At 34.6% G+C, this 20842-nt stretch overlaps 1 protein-coding gene across 5 annotated transcripts in view; it reads left to right on the top strand.

Annotated features, from left to right (window-relative positions):
• CBLB (Cbl proto-oncogene B) overlaps positions 1-20842 on the top strand; it is a 222142-nt gene that overhangs the window by 123289 nt on the left and 78011 nt on the right. For all 5 annotated transcript variants that reach the window (XR_014302290.1, XR_014302291.1, XM_082696877.1 and 2 more), the window contains exons 8-10: positions 2537-2624; positions 5540-5671; positions 16568-16771. Coding sequence is in view for 3 of the 5 variants with exons in the window: in XM_082696877.1 (XP_082553003.1) it covers positions 2537-2624; positions 5540-5671; positions 16568-16771 (424 nt within the window). In the remaining 2 variants the exon portion in view is untranslated. The remainder of the gene's footprint in view (positions 1-2536; positions 2625-5539; positions 5672-16567; positions 16772-20842) is intronic.

Below are 20842 nucleotides of genomic sequence, written 5' to 3'. Positions count from 1 at the left end.
TCATATAATCATGCTCACTTTTCTTGCCCTTTGCCCTTATTGAGTAACTCAGGAATGGATGTTCCTTTATTTGCTACAGCACAGATTGTGATAGAAAGCTAGCAGGAAAGCCCACAAGAGTTAGCAAAGAGAAAATAATTTAAGTTACACCTTTTCTAATAATTGCAAAGAAGAAAAAAAAGTGATAGGATACATATGAAGAAAAAATGCATTTTTTATAAGTTATGAGCTTTCAAAAAATAGTTACTTAAGAATTGTATGGCAAACTGTTAACAAGTTTGTCTTTCTGTTTTTTTAAACTTATCATACATTTTTTATCCTCAGTTATTTATACCTTACTTGTAATGCATCTAAGGATCATATATGTAACTTTTGATTCACTGTGATTACAGGGTTTTGTTTTTAAGAAAGTACTCTGTAAAGTTTTACTTTATAAATAGAGGTTATGAGTGAGCAACTCTGTACATGTATTAATTTTGATACAGCTTATTCATTTTGTATATAATGCCTTCCATCTATTTTTTAAAAGCCAGTAAAAAAACTAATTATAATATTGTGTTCAGTAGTTTAGCTTCTGAACTCCAACGCAAATCAGATGTTAATATTTACACACAACATACACAGACACACACCCCTTCAGAGGCATTTAATTAGTTGAATTTGAACTTTAGTGATAGATTACATTAAAATAGGTCAGATTAACATTTTAATCTTAATTAAAACTAGATCAGATTTTAGATTTTATTAAAATAGATATAATGGAATATATCTATATTATTTTATGTCTATTTTGATATAGATATCTCTATATATCTATATAGATGTATTATATATCTATATTAAAATAGATATATCAGATAGATTTCTTTTTCCACTAAGATCAGTAAAACACAAGATATTATCTGATCTAGCTATCATCGGGGTCAGCTAATCCAATATAGTATAACATAGGTAATAAAGAAGTTTACTTCCATAACAAACTGAGATTCTTTATTCTTTCCCTGCCATTGAGAAGGTCTCAACAGTAGTACCCTTCTTTACTGAGGAGAGTAATAACTGAATGGCCCCTTATACATTAGTTAGACCCTTCTAACCTTTCCTCTAGCAACCTCATTGTCATTTTATTAATCTTTCAGGTTTGAATTCTTCATGGAATTTCTACATGCTTTTTAAGTGTGATAAGCAAAATATTATATAATAACTTTAAAACTGGTCATTATTTAGGGTATAAGAAGAAAGTTACTTATCAACTTTCACTTAGCACTCTTCACTTAATATTTATAATAATCCATCTCTAAAAACACGCTAAGTTTGTCATTTTAGATGTAGTCAACTCCTTTCCTAAATTGTAAATATATACATATAATATATAAATATATATTTATAAATATTTATATAAATTTATATAAAAATATATATTTATAGGTATATGTTATATGTGTATATCTCACTGATCTACTGATTTGTGTCTTACCCTGTGAGAATACAAGAATTGTCTGTCCTTGAAGTTCATTTTTTTCCTGGTCTTACTAGGTGAATTTTAACACTTACAAGCATATTTTTAGACTATTTAAGGGTAAGGATTTCTTGTTACTTCACAGAACAGTTTTGGTATGGTTTTGCCCCTTAAAATACTGATCATAGTAGTAATATATTCTGAATTTTTCATTCAGGCAACCTAGAACAGAGTACTACCAAACAAAATTAACTCTATAACTTAATCATTAACATGACCCAGCAGTAATATTAGCATTTTTTAAAATAAAAAATAGGTATTTACCAACACCATAAACTTCATTTTTAAATCAATGTCTGAATGAATAAAACCTTTTAACAAGATGGTCTTATTGCTATAACTTTTAGTTCTTATTTTAATTTTTTTGTAACAGTGGAGCCTCACATTTATAAATGATTCTGTGTTTGTAGCTAACATGTAATTGTAGCATTTTCTAATTTCTTTAAGCGCGTTGCGGGGGGGGGGGGGGCTCATGTGCACATAGGAGTGACCGGAAGGTGAGGTGGAAAGGCAGAGGATGAGAAACTGGAGAAACAGGAAGCATGGAGGGGTTTGCATAACTTTTGTAGGAAACTTGCTGGCTTTAATTCCATTTTTTCCCCTCATGTTATTAAGCATGTTGTTAAATGATGTTTCTAACATGAACTGTGCTTCACATGAAAGACACATTGCAAATAGATGTAACATTCATAGTATTTTGGAATAGACCATGAATGACCAGAAAAATAAAAGTTTAACTTACCTAAAGGACCTTTAGTAAAGGTATTTAACTGGAAATAGTTGCTTGGTGGCCGAGTCCATATTCATTATGTATTTCTTATATGAAAATGATTTCTAGATTTTAAATGTCCTAAGATAACTGGTAATATTATGGAAACAGTGATAAAGTTTCTTGTTATAAGTTACATAAAAAGGAAACTTCAGCATGTAGGTTTAAATATGGAAGAATCTGATTAAATAATCTTAGATGCAATTTAAGAATGTATATTTGTAGTAATAAAGTTTCTGTTTATAACCCAGCTATCTTTATCCTGATGGGAGGAGTTATAATCCTGATTTAACTGGATTGTGTGAACCCACACCTCATGACCATATAAAAGTTACACAGGTAAGGATAATTTCTGGTAACCCCTTTATAATTGTTAAGTATCTAATGCTTTTGAAATAAAAAGCATCCTCTTATACTGTAGCTAAAATTATGTACAGGTGTTTCATGCAAAACATACTTTAAGGGATTCCAAGAGTGTTTGAAAAAAATACATTACTTTCTCCTTCTTTTGGATAGAAGTTTCTCTGTTACTATTCTTGCTTCCAATATAATGCCATTTATGGAGATAGATAGATAGATAGGAAAATCTATTGGTAAGTAAAATGATATGAGGAGAGAGCCATAGGTTTAGAAAACTCCAAGGAAGTTTAGAATAATGGTATGCTTTTAGAGTCAAATGAGTACTTGAAGCTTATTGAAGATAATAATTATATTCTTATAAATCCGTCGTTGGCAACCTCATAGATTGAATGGGAGTGTAACTTAGTAAGCTTTTCTTAAGGGTAATATTCAGTTAATTATCAAAATCTAAATAAAAACATTTTTGACTCTGGATTCTGTACATATCACTCACATATACACAGAAAGATCTGTACATTGGGATATTCACTTTAGCATTTTTCCTAAAAGGGAAAATTATAAACTATTTAATCATAGGTTAAGTAAACCATAGTATATTCATACTGCATTATACTGTAAAGTCTTTAAGAGGAGGGAGGTAGCTCCACACAGCCACATGGGAACCTTGGCACCATTATTATGTAAAAAAGTCCCATTACTGAGAAGCTCAATTATGTAACATTTCATTTTGTAAATTTACATTATATGTAAGTTCAATTTCTGAAAAGAAATGAAGGAAGAAAGAAATTACCATATATGAACATATGAATATATTTTTTAAAATTAAAATTAAGAAATGCCGGGACGCCTGGGTGGCTCAGTTGGTTAAGCAGCTGCCTTCGGCTCAGGTCATGATCCCGGCGTCCTGGGATCGAGTCCCACATCGGGCTCCTTGCTCGGCGGGGAGCCTGCTTCTCCCTCTGCCTCTGCCTGCCATTCTGTCTGCCTGTGCTCACTCTCTCCCCCTCTCTCTCTCTGATAAATAAATAAAGTCTTTAAAAAAAAAAAAAAAAAAAGCTTTAAAATTAAGAAATGCCAAACTGGTAATATTACTTAACTGAGGAGTTAAGAAGATTTGGGGAATTAGGAAGAAGGTGAAAGGGAGAACCTGAGTATTTTGTTTTACATATAGTCTAGTTTTTAAAATATTTTATAATTTATATATTTTTGTGCTTTGTATATTAAATAACACAAATAAGAACCAGAAATTATAGATTTGGAGGAAGACAAGAGGTAACATTTTTTATTTTATTTCAAATTCTCCAGATTTCGTCCCAGTGGTCTTGGTATTATTATGTGAAGCGTATTTGTTGATGCATGTGTAGCTGATGGATGGGTTTTAAAGTATAAAATATATTTGACTTTTTTTTAGTTATGTAGTGATTCCTTATGTTCTAATACATGTAAAAGGATACTCACAAAAGACAATTCCTCTTTATAAAACCATGGTTTAAAAATACGTATTCAGGAATAATATCATTCCATTAAATTATTCAATAAAATATTTGAATAACTTACCGTTTGCTTCCATTAAGTTTTGTATCGGTGCTTTTAGCTCATTGTAACTTTTTAATAATTGCAAATCGGTCCTTTGGATGTCATAACAATATAAATCCTTAGCTATTGTTTTAGAGATTTCTGTGACTTCCAGTTTATTTTTAATTGCTTTGGATTTATTTTTCATCTTGATCCATTCTTGTCTTTTTTTTTTTCTTATTTTCTTTAAAGATTAAATAGTCACATATGTACACTTTATGGTGGACACAATTTATATATGAATGTGTGTGTATTTGCATGTGTATCTTTGTGTGTGTGTGTATATATATGTATATATATATTTTTTCACCCAGAGTATAAGATCTTTCAGTAGACTAGTGGTTAAATATTGTCACTTATTTATCATGCCCAGGGCCAGGTACCTAATAGAGACACTTATTACCTGAAATAAGTAAATATTTATTTAACTAAATTTTTATTTCCATAATTCCTTTTTTTCTATCCCTATTAACATTTTTTCATATTTTCTTTACACGTACTGATATATTTATATCTTCTTTGTGACATAGATCTTTTCAGTATTTGGACACCAAGAATTTTACTATTTCAAAATGTTCACAACTAGTATATCAAGAGATAGATGTTTAATAAAACAATTTTTGGTTGCTGAAGTGATTAGTTTTCCTTAAAGTACTATATTGGGAAAAGAGTATGCAGTTTAGAGATTTGATACAGAATTTGAGGAAAACAATTTAAACTTGTTGAGCCTCAGGTATTTTTTTAATTCGATGTATCTTATTATGCCTTGGAGATCATATGAAATAATAAATGTGGACCACAGTCCACAGCATGCAAGAAGTGCTTGACAATGCTGCTTCTCTTCTGTTCTGGAATTTCTAAAGGTATTTCGGAAATAAAATTTGATGTTCAGTCAGAGTCATATGTGTGTTTGTGTCTGTGTGTGTGTATTTGCAGTTTTACAGTAAAATTAGATGCATATGTGGCACTGACAAAGAAACTAAAGTTATTTATAATTTCTTCTAAAACCGTAAGTTTGTCTTTTAAATCACCATTGAAGCAAGTCCCTTCCTAAAGGAACAGTACAAAACATTAAATAATCTGTAGTATTAAAAAAGCTTATACAATTACAGATAAAAGCTCAAATGTTTTAAAAAAATAACTTTGTAGACCAAATTGTGATTAACAGTTTAAAACATGTCTTAAATGATAACATGTTCCTGACAGGCTCAAAGGTGAGGAATTTACTGTAAGTCGTTGTACTTGAGAAAATTCAATATTAAGAGTTCATGTTAGAAATACGTTAACACTGCCTTTTTTTTTTCCCTCCGAAATTCCAGGAACAATATGAATTATATTGTGAAATGGGCTCCACTTTTCAGCTCTGTAAAATTTGTGCTGAGAATGACAAAGATGTCAAGATTGAGCCTTGTGGGCATTTGATGTGCACCTCTTGCCTCACAGCATGGCAGGTATGATCCAGGTTTAAGGAGCAACACTGATGTCGTCCTTCTCTGCCCTCTTACTATTTTTCCTTGCAGCTTTGTTCATCTTAATGAGTCAGAGATGGTCTGTTAAGTGCTTTCTTTGAGTAGTTGTTTAAAAAAAAAATCTCATATATTTGATTTTCTGTTTTATATAATTTCTTTTTTTGCTGTGTTTTATGTTGTTTCTTTTGCCTATATAATTTAATTTTTGGATTTAGCCATAAGTCTTTGTACCTCAATAAATATAGATTGATTTAATGTTTTAGACTAAGACCTAGAGAATAACTGGCTTCCGTAAGGGCTTTTTTATATTTCTTTATCTGTAACAGAGGCTGGGGGGGTTGAAAATGGATCTTTGGACAAATTTCCAGTTTTGAGTATTTGAAGGAGTAACAGGATATTTTGATCAAGTCATTTTTTAACTGCTATTTAATACAGTCAGTACTGAAGTCAATATTATTGTTAGGGTTTAGAAAGCAAACAATTCAATTTTCAAACCTTTTTAAGACTTTGCTATTGAGTATATAATTGACAACCTTACCCCATTCCTGAGCCATCCTAGTCCTTGATCTGTCCAACCCAGAATAGTCTCCTGAGACCACTGGTGCTGTTGAACTCATTACTTAGTAATTAAATATAAGGATTTTCACATTTTGTAAGTTATATTAATTGTTCTGCAGACTTAACAGTGTTTTTTTATAAATGACTTTCAATAAGATACTCTGGTAGAAGAGAGAACTATGTTTGCAAGTGTATTTCACATCAATCAATAGGAACTGTTTCCAAGAAACTGACTCAGTGCCTGACTGACAGATGGGACTGTTATGATTGGTTTTACCTGATACCCATTCAGTATCTCAGGGTAAATAGAAGGAAATTGTGTTTGTCACCCCTTTGGGTTGACTTATGACTTTGAGGTGGTGGTATGGTTCGCATCGGTACAGAAAAACTAAAAACTTTGTATTTCTCCCTAAAGAGACCAGAATTTTAGGCTGAAGCAAACTCCCAGTACTCTTTGGCCCCACACATGGCCTATGTCTTAGGCCTCTACTCTTGGGGCCTCAGTCTGGGAGCAAGGACATACATATGTCCCTATGGCAGGACTTGGCAGCTTTAACTTGATATTTGCATAGGATTTGGAAGTTAAGTAGGTTAAAAGTCAGAAGGTCCTATTAGTTTGGCAAAATCTTTGCTCACTAAAGATTATTGTTGAAAGCATCATACAGAGTAGCTGTTTACCTTGTAGCCCAGAGTAAGAGAGTATGGCTGAATATAAAACACACAGATTTTATTTTACTTTTTGTATACTTCTTGAAAGGAACCTATGTTCTACAATTTCAGGGACAATACTATACATTTTATGTAGTAAAGTTTGTGAACTCTTTGCAATAAATAAGTAAGTTGTGTGCCAAAGACCCAAGAGAGTTTCCCTGTTGCCAGGGCTGTGTTATGAATCCTTTGTCCCTCCCATCACCACAGCTTTTCTGTATATTACTGTGCATTCTCCAAATAATACAGTTCTTCTTGCCAGCAGCTAATCAGTTCCTTGATTCACTTCATGATTTTTTGTATTGGTCTAATGGACTTAGGTAAAGATGTGCCCAATCATAGTGTAAATTGTCAACATTCACTTTTTTTTTCTTTATTAGTGTGAAATACTTCTCAGTTTTACTTTTAGAAATTGAGGAAGTGCATAAATTGCCAAGCACTGACAACTTAGTCTTTGAGTAAAGTTTCAAAAGAAGGTCATCAAGAAGTAGTGAAGTAGGAACCAAAAAATAACAAATACAAAAATACTCAGAAGGTTGAAATAATGCTCAAATTTCATCAGACTCCTGCTACTAGCAAATAATGTGATTATTTTAATCTGATCAAAAATTTTGCATATAGGTTAATGAAAAATGTTCAAAAGCATTATTTCAACATTATTTTTTAATTCTTCCCACACAAGACATGTTGCAATTATAAATATTCTGATACATTTTGTATATGTCCCTGTAAACTCTTACCTCATTGTATTTGTACTGTAAACATTACATATTTACCTTTTTCTCTTCAAGAACCTAATTTGGAATCCCTTTCTTCTAGCGTGCTACTGGCCTCCTCCGTGGTAGGTACTAAGTGTTTATGGACTGTATGCTAGGTAGTGTAAAGAGTAGACTTAAGATTACATTAAAAAGATGTTAAATAGATAAATTGGATAAATTGTTGATATAATAGATCAAATGTCTTAGTTCTGTTCATTTTTCTTTTGAGAAAATACCTATATTTTTTCAAATACCTTTTATTATGCCCAAGATCTGAGAATAAGTTCTAAGAATTTTAAACCTAAGATCCATTTGTTCCATTCAGTAGCTGCTGGATGATTATCTTCAACTTTTCACATTTTGATTTTGTCCACTTATTTTTGAGGCACATTATACTGTTTCCACTTGCAATAATACTGGCACTAAGCTAGAGGCAGTAAAACTGTGAGTTTCTCTTTATTACGTTTTTACACCAAGAATCAGCATTGCATGGTGATCCCTGGTTCATGTTTTCGCTACCCTGAAGAAAACTGTTCGTGGGCCAAGGTTTGCGAATTGCAAAGTGCTATTCAACACTTGTTCTATCTCAGTGGGATCTTAGAAGTTAAAGGAAGCATCAATTTTTGAACATTTCCACTTTGGGTTAACCTGAATATTTCTACCTTCACATATAGATTTCACAAAGTGGTGCTTCCTGCCAACCAGCAGATCTGTTTTGGCTGTTTTTATATAATATGGATAGCAGTGTTTGACAATCATTTAAGCATGTTATTGCAAAATGCTTGTTACTTAATAAAAACAAAATTCTTATAATTTACAACGTTAATCCGGTTAAAATGCAGTTGACAAACCACAGATACTCTAAAAGCCTCACATCGGGACCTCCGTAAGCTGCTCACAGGACTTCACCTAAAAGATGGTGAATATGAGAAGTAAAAAAACAGTTAGTGAACATTTCCATAGTTCTGCAGGATATTGTCAAAGATTGTATCTAAACTTGTAGATGCACTGGGAAATAAATGTATGACTATGAAGTCTGGACATGACTCCACAGAGCAGTATGTCTCTATTTTTCAGTGTTCTCTTTATTCAAACTGGTACAGAGCTAGAGTTCATATGTTCTGACTTAAAACCATTCTTTTTTTTTTTTAAGATTTTATTTATTTATTTGACAGAGATCACAAGTAGGCAGAGGGGCAGGCAGAGAGAGAGAGGTGGGGAATCAGGCTCCCTGCTGAGTGGAGAGCCCAGAGCAGAGCTCAATCCCAGGACCCTGAGATCATGACCTGAACCAAAGGCAGAGGCTTTAACCCACTGAGCCACCCAGGCACCCTGTTTTAAATCCGTTCTTTTTGTTTTATATGCTTGTTTACTTTTTTCTATTAGAGGACAGGTTGTTTTCAAACTTAATTAAGCATAGAGATCATTTGTTATTCTACTTGATGGAAGCAGACATGGATTGTTTTATCCATCATTCTGCAACATCTCAAATCCATATACTTATCCATATATTTAGGAAACATTCCTGGGCAGCTGCTGTGTCCCAGGATCTGTACTAATCTCTGAGCTAGAAAGAACACAAGACCCAGGCCTGACCCTCCAGAAGGTAAAATTAAATCTGAAAGTTTTATAAAGGGGCATGGTATTAATAGTCATTACTTGAAATGAACATCCTGTTATCCTTCAAATTTAATTATAGATTCGAGACATCTTTTGTTACTTTTTGCTACTTTGGATGGGCATGCTTATTGGAAAAGGATTTTAAAGGTTGCGTGCCTGCCAAGAAGCTCTGATAAATCAGTCAGAGTCCAATAGGAAAGAAATATTAAACCCTGACCATAAAACATTATGTGTTCAGCCAGGGTGCATTTTTAGCAAGTTATTCTTCACCAACTTTTCCTTCCATTTGTTGCCCTACTTTGGTTTAATTGAATTCATTGGAAACTGAAATTTTATGTAATTAACGGAAACCCTCAGAAATGCATGGTCGCCGTGTCAGTTAGCTGTTTCAGGCGGCGAGTAGTTACCCTTTCATTTCTGTCCTAATGGCCCATTAGTCATGCCTCTGAAGAGGTGTCACATACTTTTTTCTCCTTCTGAAACATCTGTGTTATTTAATAAATTGAATAAGCAAGCCAGAGTTTGCACAGCATACTAAGTAAGTTGAATAATCACCTCTCTGGAGACCTTCTTTGAAGCAGTATCACTCTGGGTGCAGCAATAAAACTCACAGCTTTCTTTCACCTCCTCGCTATTCCACAAAACATTTTTCTTAAAAAAAACATTTTTCCTTCTGCATCCAGAACTCCTCCACATCTTTTTGTAGTAGCATATTGCCCAGCCCTGATGGTTCAGGCTCACCGCATGAGGTGTGAAGTGAGGGATGTTTCCATACTGTGGTCCCCAACTCCTCCCCTACCCAAGGAACCTAGAACATGGCTTCTGAGCTTACGGATGGCACAAATTCTAGACGATCTTCTTTTCAATAGAAATGGATATACATGTATCAATTGGATATGCAGCCTTGTTTTGAATTGCTGCCAAGGACTTTAATTCAATTAGAAGTAAAATTACTTTCTTCCTGTGATTATTTCTTCTGCATCGTTTTCCAGATATTTGAAAGGAAAGATACCTGGAATGTTCAAAATAAAATTACACAAAGTCACTGACCCCTGATTTTAATACAGAATATGATTAAAGAGATTTATGGATGTCCCGTATTTAGAGAGTACTGTTGGGGGAAAAATGTGTAAGAGAGGTGAGAAACCAGCTCAGATGATCACACTGAAGGCACAAAGAATAATCTTTTATTGTATCTTCCCTCAAAAGGAACCAACCTTCACATTTCTAGCCTAAGTGAAAATTTGTAAGGTTATATTTGCCTTTAAGATGGTTATAAATTGGTATTTCTGTACTTGATGACATGTTGTGTCTTTTTGTATAAATGTGATCAAATAAAATGTTGGGAGCTCCTGTTTCACTTTGGGAATAATGTAGGGGCTACTGGAGTCATCCAAAAATGTTACAATTATTTCATGAATGACAGTGATGACAGTAGGAATGAAAAAGAGGAGAAAATAAAATCCCTGTAGAGCGAATGCTTGACTGACAGTATCGTGATGTGCCTGGACAGTAAAAGGTATTGGCATTTGGGAAGGGTTTTTGGTTGGTCCTAACAGAGGCCTTCAGTAGGTGTTTTAAAAGTTGACTCCATTAAATAAAGCATCTTTAGAATGCAAATGAGTAAACTTCATGCATTAACATTTTAAATTGGACTCTTAGCAACAAACATTTTAAAAGCTCTGACTGTGTAAAAAAAATATATCCCAAGGGGCACCTGGGTGGCTCAGTTGTTAAGTGACTTCCTCCATCTCAGGGCATGATCGTGAAGTCCCAGGACCAAGTCCCACATCGGGCTCCCTGCTCAGCAGGGAGTTTGCTTCTCCAGCCGACCTCTCTCATTCTCTCCCTCTCTCAAATAAATAAACAAAATCTTAAAAAAAAAAAAAAAAAAATATATATATATATATATATATATATATATATATATATCACCCAAGGAATACTCTAATTACTAGGACAAGTTATTAGAAGCTGAAACTTTTCAAGTAGAGCAAACGATATATATTGATTATAGTAGTTTATTTAATTTTGAAATATATGCTTTGAACAAAATAGTCACTTTTTTTCATTTTTGAATGATCAGTAGTAGGCAGCTATTTTAAAACTTTAACCTAAGTTATGAATCCAATATTGAGGAACCACTAGTTCCTGATGCTATTGTGTAGGATAGTGGTAGGTTAGTGATGGAATGACTAGGCTCATTAGTCCTCCTGAGTGAAATTTCCTGCTCACGACTGCTCAGCTTTGTGACCTCCATCAAATTTTGTTAACTCTCCACTCTCTCACTGGTAAAATGGGGGTAATAATGGTACCTACCTCATAGGGTTATCTTAGTTAATATATGTATAGTGCTTACAACAATGCCTGAAATTTTAGTTAGTATTTTTCCTAATGGTAGTAACTGATAGTATCACTTATGAAGCTGTCTCCTATTTCTGATTTTTCTTAATTTATGAACAATTGGGATTCTGTGGTTTTAAAATTGTATTCATTTCATAATAAGTTGGGAATTCTTATGGATTATTTTCAGATGATAAACCTGTTTCCTTAGTTATCTTACTTCTTTGCTTTTGAAATTATATTTATAGTAATTATGCTAAAATTTGCAAGCACTTTGAAAACTTTGAATTATCTTACCTTAATCTGTGAAATATCCCTTAAGCTGTACATTCCGTCTTATTCCCACAAATAAGATGAAATGGTTTATATAGTGTCCCACAGCAGTAATTGGTAGGTGTGGGATTCTAATTCATGTGTCCTGATTTGGAATGACTGTGCTGTTTCTCTGATTTATTGTTTTCATGTAAAAAAACAGATTAAAACTAGAAGAGTCTAGATTCACCAACATCTTCTTTTCATTGCTCCTCATGAAAGAGCCCCAAAACCAACCATCTCTTTCACTCTGGGTCTATTTATTCTACTATTAACTATCCTCACCTGTTCTTTTAACAAGAAGTTATTGAATTTCTGTAGGAAATATTGTGCTCTGAAAATGCTTAGTGTTGACCCAATTTATGCTCAGTATATGTATGTATTTTTCCAGTTATTTCCTTATTTATAGCTGTTCCATGCTTTACCGAAATGATTTATGGGAACTTCAAATCTATGTGAAATATAGCAAAGTAATATAAATTAGAAGTTACTGATACAGAAAGCACATATATACACACACAGTAAAAAATATAAAATGCACTGCAAAATGAGACTCGGAAAGTCCTAGTTATTTTTCAGGGTTCTCTGTATATTGAATATATGGGAAGCCATGAAGTGATTAACCTTAAATTAAAATGTGACTTTTAGTAACCATCCTGAGAGCAAATAAGCTGGACTATATATAATGTGTATCTTAAAAAAAAAAAAAAAAAAAAAAAAAAACTGAAGAAGGTATTTAAGTGGTAGTATCCATCTGAACAGTATTTAAACAGCAAGAATATAGAAGCTGACCAATACATGATAATGATGGTGATGAGATGATACTGGTATTTATTTGGATTTTTACCTAGTGTGTGACTAGGGACTGGGCAATTTTGGAACCTGAAGATTTTTTTTTTTTTCTATTTTTCTGTCAAGTGTTAATTGGTTCTCAGGTTGCCTAAAGTTATATTTATATTTAATATCGTTAACTTAGTATTAATGGTTGTCATAGGAGTCTGAATTATTTTGTCATAAGTATATTACATTGTTAAGTTTCACTGACCACTTCTGTGTCTTTGGTTTGGAAGTGTTTCTTATTTGAGGAAATAAAATCTTCAGAGTCAGTTAGCACGGATGGAGTCCCAAGTACTTCCTCTTAACGTTCTCAGGATATGAATATGTTGAGGACTAGAAATTATTTATTGGTCTTTCTTCTTAACATATGTTCCTTGATCTTGCGTTAAGTATATGTTGACAGAAACATTATTTTAATTATTCAGGCACAATCCTGATGAGTTATATGTCTGTTGAAGACATTCTTCATGTGTATTCAATCAACCATCTGACAGAAACTAGAGCAGAGGACCAAAGTGACATTTGAGAATTTATGGTTAAACTTAATTTGCATGTGGCAGTAGTCAGTTTACAGAGACAGAGTGATGGGTGAAGTCATACATTAAAGAGACAGATTCAGCGTGATCCGTGTCTGCAAATCAAAGTGGGTGTACATTGCAGCTCAGGCTTTTGGGGGGATTTTTGTTGTTGTTAATTTAGTGGGTCATTTGAACTTTCAAAAGACACAAAGCTAAAGAGATAATACGCTTTCTGATACATAATCCTAAAACAACAACTCTAATATACACCAGTAATGTGGGTAGTATTAAACTGTCAGATGGCAGACAGGGAGAAAAACTAATTTCAGTTATAGATGAACTATTCCTACTCCTTTCCTTAGTGCCATCAAGATGCTATTATTGCCCTTTCCCTCTCCCCTTTTCCAGACTCCTCTTGTCAGTTACCTTCTCTCGGAAAATGGATGACCTAAACTGGAGGTCATCCTTAACCAAAAAAAAAAAAACAAACAAAAACAAAACAAAAAAAAACAACAACAACAAAAGAAAAACTATGCAGATTGGCCTTGGAGGTTCTAAGAGAAGCTTTTGTAGCTAAATTCTGTGGCATAAACATCCCAGGCACTGTGCTACAAATATAGCGAGTTTAATGTTTTAGTTCAAGGGGACTAATTTGTAGTCCCGGTAATTATACTTTAGTTAGGTCTTAAAAGATTTTCTATTTTTAGATAAACATACTAAGACACTTATGGATGAATTTATGTAATGTGTAGCATGTGCTTCAAAATAATCCAAAGGTGGAGGGAGCAAGTGAAGGTATCAGTGAAGCCAGATTGGACAAGAATTGATCATTGTTAAAGTTGGATAATTGTTAAAGTTTAACAATTTAACAAATTGTTAAAATTGTTAAAGTTGGAAGATTCACTAGACTTTGCTGTCAGTGTTTCTGCATAAGTTTGAAGTTTTCTGTAATTTTTTAAAAATGTGTGAATAAATGATTTATCTATTTAGGGCTCAGAGTACTGCTTTCCAACCTTTGTGCATTGAAGACACACAGGGAACATCAGCCCTTTCCCATCTTGCTCTTATATATCAGATATACTGTCTTTTTGAAATTATTTTACATAGATCTGTAAGAAAATCCTATCACAGGCACAGAATATGGATCCCTTCTGACTTTAATAATAAGGGAATTTTATCTAGATGATAACATACTTCAACTATGCACTTGGCATTTAATGTTCTTGTCATCAAAAGACAGGAGAAAGAGATTTAGCTTTCCTTAAATATTTACTCCTTTGTTAGGAAATGTTAATGTCCTATAAAAGAACTAAGTCTTAGCTTTATCATCTGTAAAATGATAGAGCAAAATTTTTAAGTTGCCTTGAAGCCCACCAGGTTAAGCACATATAGCAGTAAACATCAAAGGGTTTTGTATCAGCCTGCCTGTATTTCTACACCACTTAGTTTACCTACTTTTACTCTCCCAGCTTTCCTTCCCAAATTATCTAACAGTGGATGAATAAGGAAATGTTATGTTTTCTTTTCATTGACTAGTGCAAAGAGCATTTGTTTTTCTTTTTTTGACAATATGTGTGGCAAAGGGAGATGTTCACTTCGTTAGTCAACAAAGTGATTAATTAGAATTGATTGCCTAATCAGGCTAGGCAACCTGAGAACCTATTAATACTTGACAGAAAAACAGGAAAAAAAAAAATCTTCAGGTTCCAAAATTGCTCAGCCCCCAGTCACATGCTAGGTAAGAATCCAAATAAATACCAGTATTATCTCATCACTGTCATCATCATGTATTGGTCTGCTTCTGTATTCTTACATTTTAATCAGAATGATGTTTGGAAAAGAATAACCCACGGACCACAGGATCTGCCAGATGTGGATGCCCAGCAATTGTTTAGTAAGAGGGGAGCAAAAATATTATTCCACTGGTGGTCAGAGCGTCAGTGTGGGGCATGCAAATAACCAGTTTCCCGTCATACCAAGTAGGTGGGGCAGTTGAGTCCAGCCCTGGATGGTTTCTTTAAGGGTGTTAGCTCTCTTCACATCCCTTGTTTCTTCTCTAAAATGGTGCCAATTCATGTCATTTTTGCCTTAAAGTGATTTTATGGTTTTTCCTATTTTTTTTAAATAACACACTACTAAACTCAGGGTAAAATGCAGAAACAGCAAAGTGGTGGTATCATTCTCCTTCGAGCTCTAGAAGGCAGCATTATGGGCAGGATGAGGAAACTGGTTGTATTTCCCTGCCAATTATGAATTAATTCAGTTAGTTTTGAGAAATGGAATTGGGAGATTTTGAACAAAATCTTCAATAATTACCAATAAACAAGTTTCCAGCACTAAACTATTGGCACGAATCTCTAGATCCTAGAAGTATCTAGTCTGAAAGCATGATGAGGGGTAAAATTTAATATTTCACCTGGTATTCTATTTCCAAATGAACTATGTCAGAATGACAGGCTTTCAGGACAGTTGATGACTCCTGGATGTCAGTTTGCTTTATTTTTTCCCACCGATTATAAATCAAGATTTTTTTAAAAACCTAGGCAATGCATAGGAAGTTTTCCAGAATAGCTCATTTAATTAATACTAGTACTTTACTTGTAATGAATTTGTACAAAATGTCCTTTTTTAAATGTATTTTTGTTAAGATTTTATTTATTTATTTATGTGAGAGAGAGAGAGAGAGAAAGCTGAGGTAGAGGGAGAAGCAGGCTCCTCACTGAGCAGGGAGCTCAATGTGGGGCTTAATCCCAGGACCCTGGGATCATTACCGGACTGAGCCAAAGGCAGACGCTCAACAGACTGAGCCACGCAGGTGCCCCCAAAATGTCTTTTATGGAATGTTTAATTAGCACTGGAGCCTTTTGGTAAAGAGGGAAATGATTCAATTTCTAGTTTTCTATAAGAGTCTCAAGTTTTGATACATTACAATTGTAAGTGAACATTCAGGAAAATAAAGTTGGGCTCCTTTTCTTTGGCACATCAAACTTTTTTTTTTTTTAAGAGAAGTTTTTCTTTGAAAATCTGAGTCTGAACGTCTAAACATTTATCATATATTTTGTTGGCTCCCTGTTCTACTTTATTACTCCTTCAAGACAGATCTTTCACTCTCACTGCCTACCCTAAGACCTCTTGTTTGCAGCTTCTTATAGTTGAAGAACATTGGCACCTCACTGTTTTATTTGAGTAAAGACCGATCACATTTTGTCATTGTTGTTGTTTAGGAGTCAGACGGCCAGGGCTGCCCCTTCTGTCGCTGTGAAATAAAAGGAACGGAGCCCATAATCGTGGACCCCTTTGATCCAAGAGATGAAGGCTCCAGGTGCTGTAGCATCATCGACCCTTTTGGAATGCCTATGCTGGACCTGGATGATGACGATGACCGAGAGGAGTCCCTGATGATGAATCGGTTGGCGAATGTTCGAAAGGTAAAATGATAAAGCACAGGTTTCATCAGGGTGGTGTAGGGACATGAAAAAAGGACTGATGCTATCACACATAGGCTATAACTGAGTTGATTTGGGCTTGGGAAAGAAAGATGAAAGAATCAAAAGGAAAGTGAGAACCCAGGTAATGTTGATAGTCTGATGAAATCCTACACACAGAAAGAACTAGTATCGACTCTAAGTGCTTCTACTGGTTTTAAACTTCAAAATGAGAGACAGTGAGAGCTTTCATATAGAATTAAACATAGTCTAAGACTGGCAAGAACAAATCTGTGAAGAAAAAATTAACAAGAATTAAGAAAACAAAAATTAAGACGAAATATAAAAGTTGAAAATGATGAAACTGAATAAAAAGTCTTTGTTGAAGTCTAAAGGAAGTATCTGTTTGAGTTATTTTCTTACCAGGAAAGCCAGTCTTCCATTATGTGACTGAGAAGTCACATAAGATTTACCTTTGTGAATTTCTCATAGTGTGCTTTGCTTATCAAAATTACTGACTCAGAAAATTGACTTTGTCAATTTACTGAGAATGGATGCTACTGCCCAGTTGGAGTAGCTGAGCTCACAAAAGACTAGTCAATGAGCTAGAATGCCAACTGAATAATTTGCAAGCCAGAAAGGTAATGATTAAGAAAGCTGGACTCTTAGGTATCAGGTTATTCTCTGCACAGAAAGATATATGAAATTTGGATTACACTCAGAAGTTCTGTGTTCTCAAAATCAGAGAAATGGCAATGCGTGGTATGAAAGGATCTGCAAATAGAGTGTGAAGGTGACCCGGCCCAGCCCTCCTCCTGACTCATGGCAGACAGGGCTAATCAATCATGGCTCTCATCCCCGCTGAGGTCACAGCCTTATAGAACCTCCACAGTAATTCATTAGGACTTGGCAGGTGACATGAAACCTATTTGCCATCTAGGTGGAATGATAATAACATGTAATGGCATCAGATCGTTTGCATCTGTCTTTGTAGTGGGAAAATCTTTGGTGCAGGAAACAGAGGAAGCATTTATTTGGGTTACTGCTTCTTGAAGATACCAAAATTCATTGCTTGGGTTCCTGTATTTTCTGTATTCCAGTGTTCCGTGCTCAACAAAGACGTGTATACCCTTGGTATTTTTTACACGTGCAGATATGTCACCATCACCAACGTGGCTACTCTGACATTTTCAGTCTGAGATTATTTCTACTCTTCAGCTCATTTTTCATAAAAGTCATAATTTAACTCCCAGAGAAACTACTCTTGATTCTACCCTTTAATCCTGACAACTTAGTTTTGAAGCATGTAATTCCTTTGACCCAAGAGATGGAATAAAGGAAGTAGTTGTTCCTCAGTATCTTTTCTATGAGCAAAACTTTTTTACATACTTGAATCCTCTGAATAATTTGCAGAGGTAAATTTTCCTCTCATGTTTCAGATAAGGAAGTGAGGTGCAGACTACACATGCCACTTGGCTGTGTTAGTAGGTTGTAGAGACCAGAGACTAACTTACATTTTCTGGATAACAATCCAGCGATATATCCCAAACCACGGGTGTCGTTCTCTATCATGCTGAGTCATGAAATGGTTTCTACTAAGTCAGAGTACAGGATGTATGCTTGAATAGTCCTCATACAATATTAATTTTAATTAATAGTGGTGGGGCACCTGGGTGGCTCAGTGGGTTAAAGCCTCTGCCTTTGGCTCAGGTCATGATCCCAGAGTGCTGGGATCGAGCCCCACATCAGGCTCTCTGCTCAACGGAGAACCTGCTTCCTCCTCTCTCTCTCTGCCTGCCTCTCTGCCTACTTGTGACTTCTGTCTGTCAAATAAATAAATAAAATCTTTTTAAAAATTTTTAATAATAGTGGTAATAAAATAGTAACATTGATGATTTCAGGGACAGAGCACTGTTCTGGGTTCTTAAATCCTTAATCTCATTTGATTATTTCACCAATCCAATGAAGAAGCTAGTGTTACAGTCCTATTTTACGATGATTGAAACTGAGGAAGAAAAGGGTGAAATCGCTTGCCTAGATAGTAAATAGTACTATACTATTTACTAAGATCCCAGTAGTACTCTAGAGCAGAACCAATACTTTATGCCAGACCTTCTTAACTTCAAAACTCCAGTTGTGAGCCATCACCCAGTGTGCCTCTTTTGCCCTCTTTGGATCATGTCATATACATTATACTTGATAGAGTGTATCTCTATCCTCTGAAGGTCTTTTCAGTTCTATAATATAATGTATATCATGAATAATGACTGGCCCTCCCCAATACAATTTTAACCAGAAGTTAAAAATAATTTGATCTGTGATAAAAACATAAAACTCTAAAAATGTTTATGCCTTATAAAATATTTATACCCACACCTACCTAATGGGTCACCAAAAACCCAAGCACATTCACTTAAGACCTACCAATTGATAATATGATGACTATTAAAACTGTTTTCTGGTGTACTAGCCATATGTGGCTAATTTAAATGTAAATTTAAAATAATTAAAGTTTAATAAAATGTTCCTCCGTCCCCTTGAACATATTTTCAATGCTCAATAGCCACTCATGTCTAGTGACTACCATATTGACCTGTACAGATAAAGACCATTTTCTGTGGGCATTATTGATATAATAAAAACATCTATTCTCCAATAGATAATTCTGTTGAGCAGAGCTTTCTTAGATCATCCCTGTAGGTTCTTATTGGAAGAAGCTAGGTCTTGATGCAAAGACCTTTCCTTTTAATTTGATAACCTAATGGTCTTGGCTTGGCCTGGATATTTGACAGTGATCTAGGACTGGAATCAGCAAGCTACAGCCCATTATTCTTGGTTTGTTTTTATTGAGCTAAGAATGATTTTACATTTTATACAGCTATATATTTAAATGAGTTTATAAGTACCTACATCATTTCCTTGTTTTTGTTTGTTTGTTTGTTTTTTGCATCTTGACTTAGCTTGCAAAGCCTCAAATATTTACTATCTAGCCCCTTAAAAAAGATTGCAAGCCCCAGGTCTAGGACACAGCAAGCATATAAAGAATGTTTCTTGAGTGCATGGATAATAGGGAATGACAGAAAAGTCTTTAAGAAATATACAGCAGCTCAAGTAGTTCACCTGACCTAGGAGGTAATGTTTCCTAGCTAGGAAAAAGGCATTTTACTTTTCTTTACTAAATGGATTTTCTTCTTGCAGTGATTGATGTCAGAGGAGGAGAGCGGGGTCTTAAGAGGAATTCTTTCAAGAACTCTATCCTTTAACAGTTTGCAGGGAGCAGTTGCTGCCCTCCAGTTTAGGGAAAGTTGCCGTCTTGGTCTGTTTCCCACTGAACTATGTTGTAGCTTGAGCCCTGCTTCAGTATTCCAAAGGGAGTGACTGGTGACATAAGACGTGCAGCAGAATGTTCAGGGCGACCCTCGTGGTGTCCCCACCTCTTCTCACCCACTCGCAAGACTGGGCATGTTTTGTTCTCCCTGGCACACTGGGAAGCTTTCTGTCAAGGGAGCTGAGGTTTTTACACTGATGTTCTTTTTAGTTTACCAAAAGAAGAATGGTGGTCTCAGACATTCATTGTTCCAGAAGTCCCCCTTCAGTGGCTTCGTTGGCAGTCCACTGTGTCATTTCATAAAGCGCCACTGCAGATTTCTCTCCTTCCTTCTGGCAGTTGTTAGATCTTGGAGAAATTTAAACAACTCATAATTATTTGTTTTTAAGTTGAAGAGTCCTATTTCAACTAACTGTCTTCATGTGCACTTCTCTGCTTCTAGTCAGTTAAACAGATTGTAAATTTTATATTTCATAAATTCCTGCCACTTAACTTTCAGTAAAATCTCAATTTTAGTGTAGATGCAAGCATCAGTTCTTTGTAATTGGGAAAAACATTGCTATGACATCATGTTCTCATAGCACTTTATATGTACTTCTGTCTAAGGAGTTACACGAGAGTGTTTTGTTTTATTTAGAGGACCACCTTCTCCATTGGTTTGTTCATTCTTAAGGCTGGTGTCAGTATCTTCTTTCTTTGTGTTTGCTGGTATGTCAACACATACAGTACATATTAAATGAAATAGT

This window comes from Mustela nivalis (genome assembly GCF_964662115.1).
Source record: "Mustela nivalis genome assembly, chromosome: 1".
Taxonomy (NCBI): Eukaryota; Metazoa; Chordata; class Mammalia; order Carnivora; family Mustelidae; genus Mustela; species Mustela nivalis.
The sequence above is the reverse complement of the archived record's forward strand: the minus strand, read 5'-3'. Positions and strand labels throughout refer to the sequence as shown.